The sequence below is a fragment of the Branchiostoma floridae genome, chromosome 3, assembly GCF_000003815.2.
Source record: "Branchiostoma floridae strain S238N-H82 chromosome 3, Bfl_VNyyK, whole genome shotgun sequence".
In the NCBI taxonomy this organism is placed as follows: Eukaryota; Metazoa; Chordata; class Leptocardii; order Amphioxiformes; family Branchiostomatidae; genus Branchiostoma; species Branchiostoma floridae.
In genome coordinates this window covers 32,259,422-32,273,342 of record NC_049981.1, presented here as the reverse complement: position 1 = coordinate 32,273,342, position 13,921 = coordinate 32,259,422, and the positions used below count along the sequence as shown (strand labels likewise).

Sequence of the window (13,921 nt, the reverse complement as noted above, 5' to 3'; positions counted from 1 at the left end):
TCAGCCATCTGGATAACAAGCCCAACAATGTAAACCGTCACATTTGTACCGTACAAGTGCTCGTGGTAAAAGAATGGACTGTCATCGCCTAGTGATGATTAAGCAACCTAAACGCTTCCAAAGTTACGGCTGACATATCTTCATTTTAGTCTGTATCTACAGCCGGTGAAACCAACATCAAACCCTCCCTGTTTCTCTATCTCCAAATTATCAGAGCACAAACAGTGAGCAAACCGCATTCTTAGCAAACTGTGCATATGCCACATGCAGTGGTCACACATGTACGTCTTCTCTCTGTAACATGAACATGCTTGGCTATACGTGTTGGTCCTGGTGGCCTTGATGTCTAACCGAATACTAACACTGGTCACACTTGTACGTGTGGCTTTTCTCCTGAATGCATTTGCGTATGTCTGGTAAGGGTGGACTTATAATCTGTCCTGAACCCACACTGCCCACACATGTAAATGTAGGGTCTCTCACCAGAGTGTTTAGACATGTGGGTAATAAAGTCTGGGTTCCAATACGTGCAGTAGTCACACTGGTCACACTTGTGTGGTATCTGTCTTGTATGCATCTTCATATGATGTGATAGGGTAGATTTGTGATCTGTCCTGAACCCACACTCCCCACACATGTAGGGTTTCTCACCTGTATGCAAGCCTTCTGTATGTTTCTTCATATGGCTTGTCAAGGTAGACCTGTAACCTGTCCTGAACCCACACTCCCCACACATGTAGGGTTTCTCATCGGTGTGTTTTACCTTGTGTTTTTCCAAGTCCCATTTCCAAGCCGTGCAGTAGTCACACTGGTCACACTTGTACGGCTTCTCTCCTGTATGTATCTTTGCATGCCGTGATAAGCTGGACTTATCAGCCGCCTGGTAACCGCATTCTCCACACATGTAGTGTTTCACATCCATGTGTTCAGCCATGAGTCTGTCTACTAGTAAGTTCCCTTTGCTTGTTGTGCTGTAGTCACACTTCTGGGGGACTTTTGGGTCACACTTCTGGGCCTTCTCTCCTGTACATGTCTTCATATTACTTCATGGGTGAGACTTGTAGCCTTTCCTGAACCCACAATCTCCACATATTTTCACCGACGTGTTTATCCATGTGTGTATAAGACCCCTTTTCTCGTACTGCAGATGTCACACTGGTTACACTTGTACAGCTCTCTGTATGTTTCTTATTATAGTAGGAGAGGTTGGACATATCAAATGGTTTCTCACCAAGACTTATCTAATAATGATGGTAAAGATTTGTAAGTTGTTTTCTATAAGTCTTGTCATCTGCCAATGGCAAACTGCGGTTAGATACCCACGGCTTGCTGTGATATTTGACCTGTTGTGGAAAACATGTAAGAAAAATGTTATTGGACATGTTTTTTTTTCTCTGTTATGTGCATCATGATGCAGGAAAAAGATGCAAAAATTACAACATCTATACAAGTTACAACGACTGTCACTGAATTAACCCTGTATAGATTGCTTCAGATATAAACGTTACCCATTCGCAAGTAGTCTGGATGCCAGACAGTTCGCAGGACCTTCACTAGTAAGCCTCTCGGCTCCAGGGCCAACAAATTTTCTTGGTCTAGGGCCGAGAAACTCGCCTATAGTCGTCCTTCTAAACAGTCATCGAGCCTCCGGGAGGGTAAATAAAAAAACGCTGTGGCTATTGACACACTCAGTGTGCCAATAGCCAAACAGGCTATTGACACACCGAGATGCCAGTCAGCCAATCAGAGCTTGTAACATGCCTTTCTGGCAATATTTTTCACAAGCAATAGTTGATTAGACATTGTTCGGAAGATTAGACATTGGAATCTTTGAATCTTGGAATGAACGGACGTATTCAAGTTATGCCCTACATTTGGATACCTGTTAATACAGCCTTCACCGTGTATGTTTGGCGTAGCGTAGTGGATAAAACGTTGACCCGGGAATTCATGATAACAGCTCCAACCCGGTTCGAGTCCGCGCCGGAGTTTTTTTAAATTTTTTTTTTTCAATTTTTCTTCTCCCTTTTTAAACATCCATTTGATATAAGAATATTTTATATATAAACAACTTTTAAAGTTTCTGTTAACAATATAAACCAAAAATAACACTCACTCATTTTCAATGTGACACTGACCACAAAACATGTCATAATTTTCGGCCGTGTGGTTCCGGCGCTATCGGCAGCGACTCGGAAAAATATTTCTTTCACATTAAAAATAATGGAGGTAAAACAACAACTATAACTTTGCTTCCTTAGTGATATAAGTTTTGAGGCCGAAAATTCTCCAATACGGCAGGAATTCGTCGGTAAACACACAGCTGAGAACGTGTTCCTAACCGATCCAACATGGCTGCCATGATCACATGCGGTGATAGTAAAACTAGCACCCTATTTGATAGCAGATTCCGATGTTTAAAATTGTGCCGTAAACACGTGAAAAAGATCGTATTTTGGGTTGATATTGGACACAGGATGCCATTTGAATTTTTCAGAGTGTTGATTGTCAAATATAATCGTAAGATTTCCTCATTTTAGTGGTTTCTATCACTGGGTGTGTCAATAGCCTCGCTCATAAAAAAAATATGGGTAACAATTATAAAATGTTAAAAATATGGGTAACAATTATAAAATGTTCTGTGGTTAACATAGTTGGTGAAACATTTGCTTAAGTGCTGAGAAGAAGCTTTGGCTACTCCTAGCACAGTAAATGAACAGTATTAAATTTAAAGATCGATGGGTTAGGTGCTTATCAAAATTTTGTGTGAAATGAAGTCTGAAAATTATTTTCCCCCTCCCCACAAGGCAACATATACGGTTGACAGATTTACGTATTACTAAGTTCCAGCGCCTGTTATACTAGGTACAAACGCAATTATTCAATATCCACGTATTGGGTACCCAATGCTCACCTTAAACTGATCCTGGACTGGAAAAAAATTACAGAAATACGGCAAAAAGTGGCCAGACACATCGGCAGGAATCTCAAGATGGCGGATAGGAAATTTGAGGATATGTCAAAGGTCATAGTTCCACTCTAATGTTACCTGATTACCCAAATGTCATCGCGTGTGGCGCACAACGCAATGGCGGTAAAGGCCAGCTCAAATGTCAATTACGTAACAATTTGGCCTCATTATTGAAGGTATTCTCCCAAGATACTCTGTTCTACAGTACTTGTACCTTAATAGTAGCCAGTGTTAATAATGAGATTGGCTCTACAACAATTTATACTTCCAGACTTTATATTTATTCACACTTTGGCCGGTACCAGCCCCCACCCTCATTGTCAATATGTAAAAGCATTATGATTGAAGATTACAAGAAACATTAACCTTCCCTCTGTACCTCAAAAATCTTACTACAGAAATAGTGAGGAAACTTAATGCCCCACATGTACATAATTGTCATTGTACTAGTACGTGCCAATAGTCACAATAGGAACAAAACTAGAACTCCTACTTTTTGTCTACCTGGATGTCTATTAAACTTTTATTAACGTAACAACTACCTCTCATATTCCTGAATTCTCTCCTTTACTTTCTAACACAAGATTTTGCAAACATCCTTTCCACCTTGGGACAAAGCGATATCTATCTATTCCAGTCCCAACAATTCTAAACCTACTAAACGCTCTGTAGTTTTGGACCACAATGCTATCTACGACTCGTTCCATTCTATGTCAGAGTCATTTGCTATAATCACAGAGTGCAATCAATAGTTGTAAATAGTGTATATTGTTCTAATTTGTCTTCTACTGTGATGAACTAAGCATGTATTTTAATTTGTAATCGTACATTTTGTATTGGTACAAAAAGACTGTCATTTAAGCAGCGCAAATCAGCCCCTCAGGCTGCAAGGCTGTTTTTACTTTGTTACGATTGTTTTATATCAATCAATAAACCAGTCTACTACTACTACTACTACACCTAAACGGCATGCCTTGTCAAAGTGTACCCTGACATTTCTCCAAACTGCGCACAAGCCACAGTGGTCACACATGTTTGGCTTCTCTCCAACTGGAACATGCTTAGCTAGGTCTTGATCCAGACAGCCTTGATACTATTCTCCAGACTACATTTTTCTGTGTCTGGAAAGGGTAGACTTACATGTACTAATAATACATCTGTCCTGAACCCACACTGCCCACACATGTAAATGTAGGGTCTCTCACCAGGGTGTTTGGACATGATGGTACTCACGTCTGCTTTTTCAGCTGTGTGTAGTTCCAGATGTACTTTCCTATCCAAGCTGTTATCACAAAGCTTCTCTGTGTTTCTTTATATGGCTGGACAGACTAGACTTGTCACCTGTCCTGAATCCACACAAACCACACATGAAAGGTTTATCATCAGCCGTGTGCTTGTGTTTAGCGATGTGTTTCTCCAACTGTCCTTGCTTTGCTGCGCAGAAGCCACACTGGTCACACTTGTACAGTTTCTCCAGAGTGTTTAGCCATGTGTTTGTCCAAGTCCCCTTTTTTAGCTGCAGGTGCGGTAGTCACATTGGTCACACTTGTACAGCTTCTGTTCTGTATGTTTGTTCATATGTTTTGACAGGGCAGACTTGAAACCTGTCCTGAACCCACACTCACCACACATGTAAGGTTTCTCATCAGTGTGCATAGCCATATGTTGAATGAGAGCTGATTTTCTAGATGTGCAATAGGCACACTGGTCACACTTAAACGACTGCTGTGTTGTGTGTGTCTTCATATGCGTAGACAGAACATAGAAGTGATCTGTCCTGTACCCACACTTCCCACACATGTAAGGCTTTTCACTTGCATGTTTTAACTTGTGGTTGTCCAAACTCGATTTCAAAAGCGTGCTGAAGGCACACTGGTCACACTGGTGCTTTTGTTCTGTATGGAGATGCATCCTCATATGACGAGATAGCTGAATCTTGTCGGCTGTCCTGTACCCACAGTTCTCACACAAGTAGGGTTTCTCACCGGAGTGTTCAGCTATGTGTGTGTCCAGGTCCCCTTTCCGAGCTGTGCAGAAGTCACACTGGTCACATTTGTACGGCTTCCCTCTGGTATGTACCATCTTAATGTGTCTTGTCAGGCTTGGCTGCCAATGTGTCTTGTATTCACACTCCCCACACGTGTAGAAGTGACATTGATCACACTTGTATGGCGTCTCACTGGTATGTACCATCTTATTGTGCTTGGTCAGGTTTGACTGGTTATCTGTGGTGTATTCACACTCCCCACACCTGTAAGGCATTCCACCCGTGTGTTTAGCCATGTGTCTGTCCATGTCCCCTTTGCTGGCCATTTTATTTACTTGTGCAGTAGCCACGCTGGTCACCCTCCGAAAGGACGATGTGATTCTTTTCCAGTCACTACTAGGTCCGGTGGGCCTAAATATGGCTCTGAAAAAGTCAAAAGGTAGAGAGATTACTCGGTTTGGAATTCAAACTCGTTAATCAATTGTATCTAATCTTTGCATCCTCCGATCTTTAAAGTTCCTTCTTGCACCGTAAGATAAGAGGTTGGACTTATCAGATTCTTCCCCAACTTTATTTTGGCGGCATCTATCAATAGCTGGCTGCTAAATGCTGCTTGAAAACTTCGGTTAGAGACCCATCGCTTGCTGTCACACCTACCCTGTTGTAGAAAACGTACGGTAAGAAAATGCTATGATGGGAACGAAGTTTAAGACAAATGGATAGGAAATTCCCACTAGGTACGTACCACAAAAAGTCTGAATATGAAAAACCCAAGCTTCTAAAAATTATCCTGCTTGCTTCCGACCCTGTATGCCTTCAGCTGAGGCAACTAGGCTCTTTAAAAGGATTATTTTGCATTGTTTTTTCTGCCTAACACTCTATCTACGTTTTTCAGACTCAGAACCTAGTTGCCTCAGCTATGAATGCTTTAACTTTAGTTTAAGTTATGTTGCCCTTCAACCCCTCAGTCCTGATCTCAGTCCTGATGCTCTGACACACTTCACCTCTTGCTCTTTCCAAGTGTAGAGAAGGTAATCCACAGCAAGGGAGTGAGAACAGAAACGTTGTTGTCGTGGCAGAAATTGATCTTTATTCACACCGGATAATCTCGCACTCCTCTCCTTTCTCTGGTCAATCTGTTCTCCCTTTCCTTTACATCTCTGCTCTTTATCTACCCGACCAGGACAGACTATTCGAAACACATGCCCATTCGTCATGTCAGTTCCTAAAGGAGCCTCCCCTGTCGACGGTCTCGAGAGGGTACAAGCAAGTCTTTCCCAGAAACCTGAAGTCTCTGGGGTACTGGTCAGCAATACGGCGGTTCCCATATGGGGACAATCATCACTAGTATATTATACGTATGATATATTACACAAGCGTCCAGTCCTGTGTCATCAACCTCGCCCCAGTTACATTTTGGTAGTCTCTACCAGACTCCGGATCGCTGGAAAATCGTAGAAGTCTGTGCTTTGTTGCCCCTCCCGCAGCGCCACACAAAAGACAATGACACATTCGGATCATCGGGAACATCTACGACCCCAAATCCACAAAAATCTACCACGTACAAGCGCTTATACACGACAAATAAATATAGTTGCGTCTTGTTGATCAAAACCATGCTTACCTTTAACTAATCCTGAACGGGAAATAACGGGCAAAATATATACTAGTACTAAACTGGAGAGCACGAGCCTGACAGGACACATCAGCAGATATATCAAAATGGCTGATGTCAAAGGTGAAGGGTCAAACGCTGGCGCAGTACCTGATTATCCAAATCTCATCGCGTGACGGCGCATATTACAAAGGCCGTAAACTAGAATTAGATGATGATTGATTTCAAGCTTTGGTCATGTTTTGAACTTCAATGTGTTTGTATCACCCTTTCTTTTAGTTCGTTTCTCTGGTGTTCAGCATATTGTAAGGTACATGTGTAAGAAATTAAATGAGTTCCATCTTTGATAATAATAACGTTATATCCCAGAAAGACAATAATTTATATGAATCATATTGCTGACTGGGTGTTAGAGACGCTGAAAGTCAAGTGACAACAACATGCTGTAAAATGCCTGCCAGAAACTTCGGTCCGAGATCTTCAGCCCAGCTCTGAGTTATACCGTGTTGTTGTTCTCTAATGATTGCTGTAAATTTCTATGTATGGACAGGACTCTGTCAATACTTTAGAGGCAGAACACAGTGGATGATGATGATGGACACCTTTGTACCTTTTAAAGCAAGCAAGCCAAGAGGCGTATTAGGTAGGAATCGCGGACTTCAAGCTAGGTGAGTAAAGTCACTTGCCGTTGGGAACACATGCCGGTTAGAGTACTAGTTTTTCCATCTATCGGGATCATAACGAGCAAGTAGTCCCGTGTCGGCTACGGTCGGAGTTTTCTTTCAAATTTGTGAACTCATAGAAGCACAAAATCTATCGCCATGCCTAAATACCAGGCATCACTCATTATATGTGTCTGAGAAAGTGCATTTCTGTGTCATGATTTATTCATGATCCCCACAGAACACGGTTACCATGGTGATGTAAAAACGCCGATTCCCTGTCCTTTACATGTGCAATACTCTGATTCAGCTGACATCTGTCTGGTGCATACAAAGGGCAGAAACTGTTGTCGACTGGGTGTTGGAAATGTAGAAATTGCGGTTTTCAACAGCAGGCTGTGCAGTCTGTCTGACTAATGCAGCTATTTAGGATATCTATGTCAATAACGTTACCCTCTATACCATACACACCTTTTAACTGGCAAAACATGAATGTTTGATTTTTTTAAAAATCATTCATTTAAAAAAATGCAAAGTAAGAATGTAACGCTATTAGCAGCAAATTATTTATTTAATAAGTTTCAAATATTTCAACTTTCTTTGTGTTGTCAGTTGGGGGGGGGGGTGATGAAGAATTAGTAAAAAAAACTTTTACAATGTTTTATGCAAAAGATTCTATTAACCTCTAATATTGAGACAAACGATGAAGAGAAAACAAGCAACTGTTTTCATCATGTAATTATTTTTGCACTCTCCCAAGGTTAGCCCTTAATAATAGAGAAAACAAAAACAAAAAAGAGACCAAGTAGCGATCTAAGGCAAAGATAATATTGTCTAATTACTAATTAATCTCTTATGCACAAAAAAGTTAATGTGTTCAGTAATGTCTGAATTTTGACGTGAGGCATTGTCTGTTTGTTTTGTTCAAAAATGTTTAAAGTAGTTTATCGACAGCATCATTATATAAGATATTTATTTGCAAATAACGTTTTAATTACAACCCACTGTCAAACCACTTTATTTACAGTGCATTAGGCAGACGCTCTCTATTGTTGTCAGAACCTCAGTTGGGGTCATCGGCTTCAGCATCTCCACCCTCCGCTTGGGCACTGGCGGTGGCTGTAAAGTACATGAATTCAAACGATGAGACAAGAAAGATATTTTTTTGAAATATCAAAAAGACAGCGATGATGAAAATATTAAAGAATTTGTGTAATAAGATGTATATAGATGTACAAAATATTTATCTGTTGAGGTATATTTAGATATAACGTTAATCATTGTTTCTTACCAGTGATGCCACAGGCCTGTAGGAACTTCTGGTGAGACTTTTCCCAGTACTTAGAGGCCAGCAGTTTCTGCCTGAAGGCACAGGCTTCCGCAAACTCTGACTTGGCGTTCTTGAGGACGTCCTTTTTTTTTTTTTTAATAATTCTTTATTATATTTTCACTGATAAATATAACAGTCACACAACAGAAAATGAAGAACCTCCCTTAAATATTAACCTATCCAAGTCTAACAGCCACATTGTAAACTTAACAGCTCATATAATATGATTATTATTATGTCATTACTAACGTTATTCATTTTAGTTATCAAATCATTACATATCATTTTATCACATTACATGTCATCTTTTCATATAAGCATTGTATCATTACTCGCATAATCATTTCAGTATTGTAATCAAATATCATTATCACGTCATTTCTATATTCTTTCATGATTATTTCTACATTTCAAAATCAAATTAAACACAAAGTTCCCCACTTACCCCGATGCTTCTCCAGCTTCCCTCTCCGAGATGCAATGAGACGTTCAGTTTTTTCAAAAGTAGATATTAGTCTTTTAAAGGCCTGGAAGTTTATCATTTTTAAGCGTCTACACCGGAAGATGAAAACTTTACCTAACAAAATAATCAAATTTTTCAGGGGAGGCGCATCGTTACATGTATCTCCAAATATGATAATAAAGGAATTTAAGTAGCACTCTATAGAAGTTTCTACTTTCAACCAATTTTTTACATCATTCCAAAATGATACTACATGTGGACACTCCCAGAAAATATGAACATAGGATTCTACATCGTCATGACAGAAAGAACAAGAGCTAGAGTCTATTAATTTCCATATATGTAGAATTTTGTTACAAGGTAAAAATTTATTAATTAATCGGTATTGAAAATATCTAGTACTTGGATCAATAGTACATCTATATAAGTTTGTAAATACATCTCGCCATGGTATAGGTTTGTCAAAATAATAGAACCAAGAAAGTCTAGTCTTGTGTGCAAGGCTGACCTTGTTCATGGACGTAAGAAAGTAGATATACATGCTTTTATTGATTTTTATATTTCGTAACCATTTATAATTTTTTTGAAAGGGCAGGCACACAAGGTCTTTACGCTTCTCAGTACTAAGTATTTTTTTCCATTTACCGGGAATAGCTGAAATAAGTTGTAGATATCTATGTTGGTCACAAGCATTTGGGAAATTTGTACTGAATTCATCATAAGACATAAAATTGCCGTCCGGGGACAGCAAGTCATTTATGAAATATATATTCCTATTCATAAAAGCTGTCAAACAAACAGTTTTACCATCAATGATAATATTAGAGTTTAAACAAATTACTTGTTGTCGTATATTTGCCGGCGTCGTGGGCTCTACGTGCTGAAATTGAAACCAGGCCATAAAAACTTCAGAAAAAAATCCTTTTAAACAAAGGTTTATCACCGAGGACAGCTGGTAAAAAGGAAATAAACTATGACTAAGTTGAGGATGGAAGACTGTTACCCAGGAGGAAAACCATTCGGGATGAGAATAAAGTTTAGGTACCCATGAAGCTTTTATAGAAGTGTTGAATGCGCGTAAGTTTTTTAAATTTAGTCCTCCATTTTCCGATGTATTGTATAAAACCTTCCGTGCAACTCGTTCAGGACCGTTGTCCCAAATAAAAGAAAATATCTTCTTTTCATATACTTTGAAAAAGGAATCGTTAGGGGATGGTACGACTTGAAATAGATTTGTAAATTGGGGTAACTTGAGGACGTCCTCGATTCTTTCTGCCCACTTCTCTACATCAGCGTCGGTCGCGGTGTCTCCCTTCATCTTGACGATGCAGTGGCGGAACGTGGGCTGCCCCAGCCTGTCTGATAGCTCCTCTATCAGCTCTGCAAGGCCCGAGTGCTCTGAGATGAGGACGGGAACTCCTGCCGCGATGGCCTCCAGGCCGACCAGTCCGAACGGTTCGGCCCGGGACGGCATCACGACCAGGTGACAGGCCTCCATGTCTCGGCGGATCTCCTCTTGAGTTCCGTACGGAAGCAGGGTGGGTTTGACCCGAACGGATCTCAGCTTCTCCTCCAGGATTCTCTTGCTATCCTTGAAGTCGTGCTCATCGATGCCACGGACTCTCAACCTCAGTGTGTACTGATTGTCAAGCCGCTGTGCCGCCTTGTCTATGGATCCTGCGGCCAGGTCATGGCCTTTCAGCATCTCCACATTCCGCACCCTGCCGATGGACAGAACCACCCTCTCCGGCTTTCGGACAGTATCTTCTTCAAAGTTCACATTTGCTTCACGAAACACCTTTGAAGGCTCCGGAAGGAAGGTGTGGTGAGCCACGCGACGCTTACGGAGGAACCAGTCATAATGGCGGTGAATGCGCGGTCCAACCGAGAAGACAACATCAGCTTTACCAATGTCGTCCTGGATGCTGGCTTCCTTCCTCCCCACACCCAGGGCTTTCTCGTCACTCTTGAGGGGTTCTGTCTCCTCTGGCGCCACGTGACCGAACATGGCGAGTTTGGCGTGTGGAAACCGCTCCTCTCTGATGTTCCTGGCAGCCCTACTTGTCACGTCAACATGGCCCACAATGCAGCAGACATCTGATGGGATGTGTGGAAAGTGAACGCTGTGGTACACAGTCAGCCACTCTAAGGACGGCTTCGCGCTGCTGTCGGGATGAAGACGAGGTTTGAGGAGTCTCACTCCGTCTCGTTCTGCATCCCTCTCGTCTTGTTGACTTGCCTCCAACACGGTAGCGTAGATCTCGGCTCCAGCGGCGGTGAGCACAAGCGCGGCATTCAGGTTGATGGTGGAGATTCCGCCCTTTGATGTGCCATATTCTGTGCTCACCAAGAGAACTGGTCTCGCTGGAAAAATGTTTTGCAACAGAAAAGCACATTTAAATCGTGTTCTTTGTATGCAAGTATAGAGACAATACATGTTATTTATTACTGGAAGGAAGATTCCGCTCTTTGATGTGCTGTTAATTAAGACTGATGTTCTGGTTAATTTCGTTCAGTACTCGGAGACAAACTAACATACTTTTTCCGTTGGTGAATAAAGTACGGAGGCTAAAAAGAGCAAAAACATGCAATGGTTGAATAACTATTTATGTTTAATGCTATCGAAATCTATGACATTTCCATCCAAGACAACATCCTGAATGAATCCATTAAAAAATGCAAAAAAAAATTCTTCGTTACTTTCGTTAAAAGTTATACAGATAACTTAATTATACGCGATGAATTTCTAGGTGGTTCGAGTTCAAATGAAATGATTTTGAAACATTCTGACTGAATCAGACTCTGAAGCTTTACCTGCTGTGGGTCCAAGTGTCTCTATAGTGACTGGTAATCCTACACCTCTCTGGACGTCACGTGATGCACGCTTGTCTACTGGGAACGGATACATTTGTCAACGTGAATCAATCTCCTTAATTACCTGTATTCCAACTATCGTTTCTTAATCAAGAGGCGGAAAGCATCTCTTGCCAGTGAATTGAATGGTACAGGAAGTACTGTACTGAATGTGTATAATAACTGTTTCTTACCCGAGTCCGCCAGTGACGTCCGTGTGTCTGCATCAGCACCGTCTGGCTCCGATACACCGCTGTCACTGTCATCTGCAGCAGCTGGGCCTTCTGAAGCTTGGGCACCTGTGAAATGGACACGGTGGTTAATACATGTATGATTGGTCCAAATGATGTCGAATACAATTATATATCTGTACCAATCAGCCGGGCCTTCTAAAGCTTGGGCACCTATAGTAAGGATGGGCACAGTGGTTAATATGACTGGAGGAATATTTGGATGTTGATTATATATCCGTTACCAATTACCGTTGGGATGGAAAAGTGGTGATTCATACAGATATAGATATGTAACCGTTACCAGTTACTGAGGAAAGTTGGAATGGAAAAGTGGCATACACAAAAGGACACCGACAATATCCGGAAAGGCCAATCTATTCCATTACTTCAGCAAATTACAGCCTCTAGGAAAAGTTTTGGAATAATCATTACAATACTCATGTTTGTAGTCGACCAAGCTGTCAGTTGCAGACATTCAGTCTTTGATGTAGGCTCAGGGATGCTCCAAATAATCTAGATCCAAATAGTGTTTCCCGTATATGCGTAGTTAAACAAAAGATATCACACATGATTTCTAATAACCTTTTGTCGGGATGAATCTGCAGACGGTCTGGTCAGCGTTCTTGAGGTGCAGGTCGAACCGAAGCCTGGACCTCTGCGCTCTGCTGTACTTCCGGGCGTCCACCTCCACACGGAACTTTTTGTAGTACTGCCCCGTATCGAACGTGTCGTCGAACTCTAGGCCCTGCGATGAATCGCAAGAATGCAATTTTGAGAATTCGTGTCTTAATACCAATGATTTGTGTCTTAAAGCATCTTTCCACATCGAACCCTTTATACCAAGGTTTCAAGACTTTGCTGCTGTTGTTTGTTTGTTTGTGAAAAGAGGAAAACTTTAAGTTGCAACTTGCACAAATACACAAAAGGAACGTCTGGTATCTCGCAAAAAAAAACCGCTCAATTTAAGAAAATCAAATACGGACTTCCACAGGCCGTGTCTGCACGTCGACGTCTGCTCCATTTTTGGCTGTCACCTCCAGTTGGTACTCCTCCCACAGCTTCAGCACACACTGTTCAGGGTCCCAGCTGGAGTAACCGAAATCCCTCTCCAGTTCCTTCAGATACTGCAACCATACAAGCAGTAAATGACAATTTTAGCATGGATTGCATTCGACCACAACTAAGTAGTATCCACGCACCTGGGCATATTCGTTCCTGTCGAATTATCAACGGAACGTGGCCTAATGGACAGCAATTGGTCAAAAGCACCATGAAGGTGGTCTTATTACTGTTCATCGATACATTGTACAGAATAGATAAATGCGGATATGACCAATTCGGTACTTAAGAAAGACACGTCACCTTTACTATCAGCACAGCATTGGAGATGATGTAGACGTGCAGCTGGAAGACGGAAGCAAAGTTTGAAGGCGCGAACACCACACACAGGCCGTTCCTGCGCAGGAACATCCCCAGGACGGTCCTCACCACAGGCCCGAACTTGCTTCCCTTCCGGAACCTGGTGGTGAGGTGGGTGGGGCTGATTTCAGACACCGTCAGGGGCTCTTTCGTCTCTCCCGTAACGTGTACGATCGCCATGTCATCTGTGTTCAGTGCTAAACGATGAGAGAACACATTGTTCTAAAGTTGCATTTCACTCCAGAAACGAGTATTATAATTCCCAAATAATAATATACTCATGTTCTGCGTGTTTTACACCGTTCTTGATGACCGGTAATATGAGTTGAATTTTACTTTTCACATTTTACCGGTAGATTTATAAACTTAAACATATCTAAATGTATTG

At 41.5% G+C, this 13,921-nt stretch overlaps 2 protein-coding genes across 2 annotated transcripts; both read right to left on the bottom strand.

Annotated features, from left to right (window-relative positions):
• LOC118411846 (zinc finger protein 525-like) lies at positions 1-1,039 on the bottom strand. The gene is made up of 2 exons (XM_035814334.1): positions 652-1,039; positions 1-8 (listed from the first exon to the last, which is right to left on the bottom strand). Exons 1-2 carry the CDS (start codon positions 1,037-1,039, stop codon positions 1-3), a joined length of 396 nt encoding a protein of 131 aa, XP_035670227.1.
• Positions 1,040-4,483: 3,444 nt separating this feature from the next.
• On the bottom strand, positions 4,484-6,677 carry LOC118411844 (zinc finger protein 502-like). The gene is made up of 2 exons (XM_035814333.1): positions 6,583-6,677; positions 4,484-5,381 (listed from the first exon to the last, which is right to left on the bottom strand). The coding sequence occupies exon 2, from the start codon at positions 5,282-5,284 to the stop codon at positions 4,484-4,486; it is 801 nt and encodes a 266-aa protein (XP_035670226.1). The 5' UTR covers positions 5,285-5,381; positions 6,583-6,677.
• Between the last annotated feature and the right edge of the window lie 7,244 nt (positions 6,678-13,921).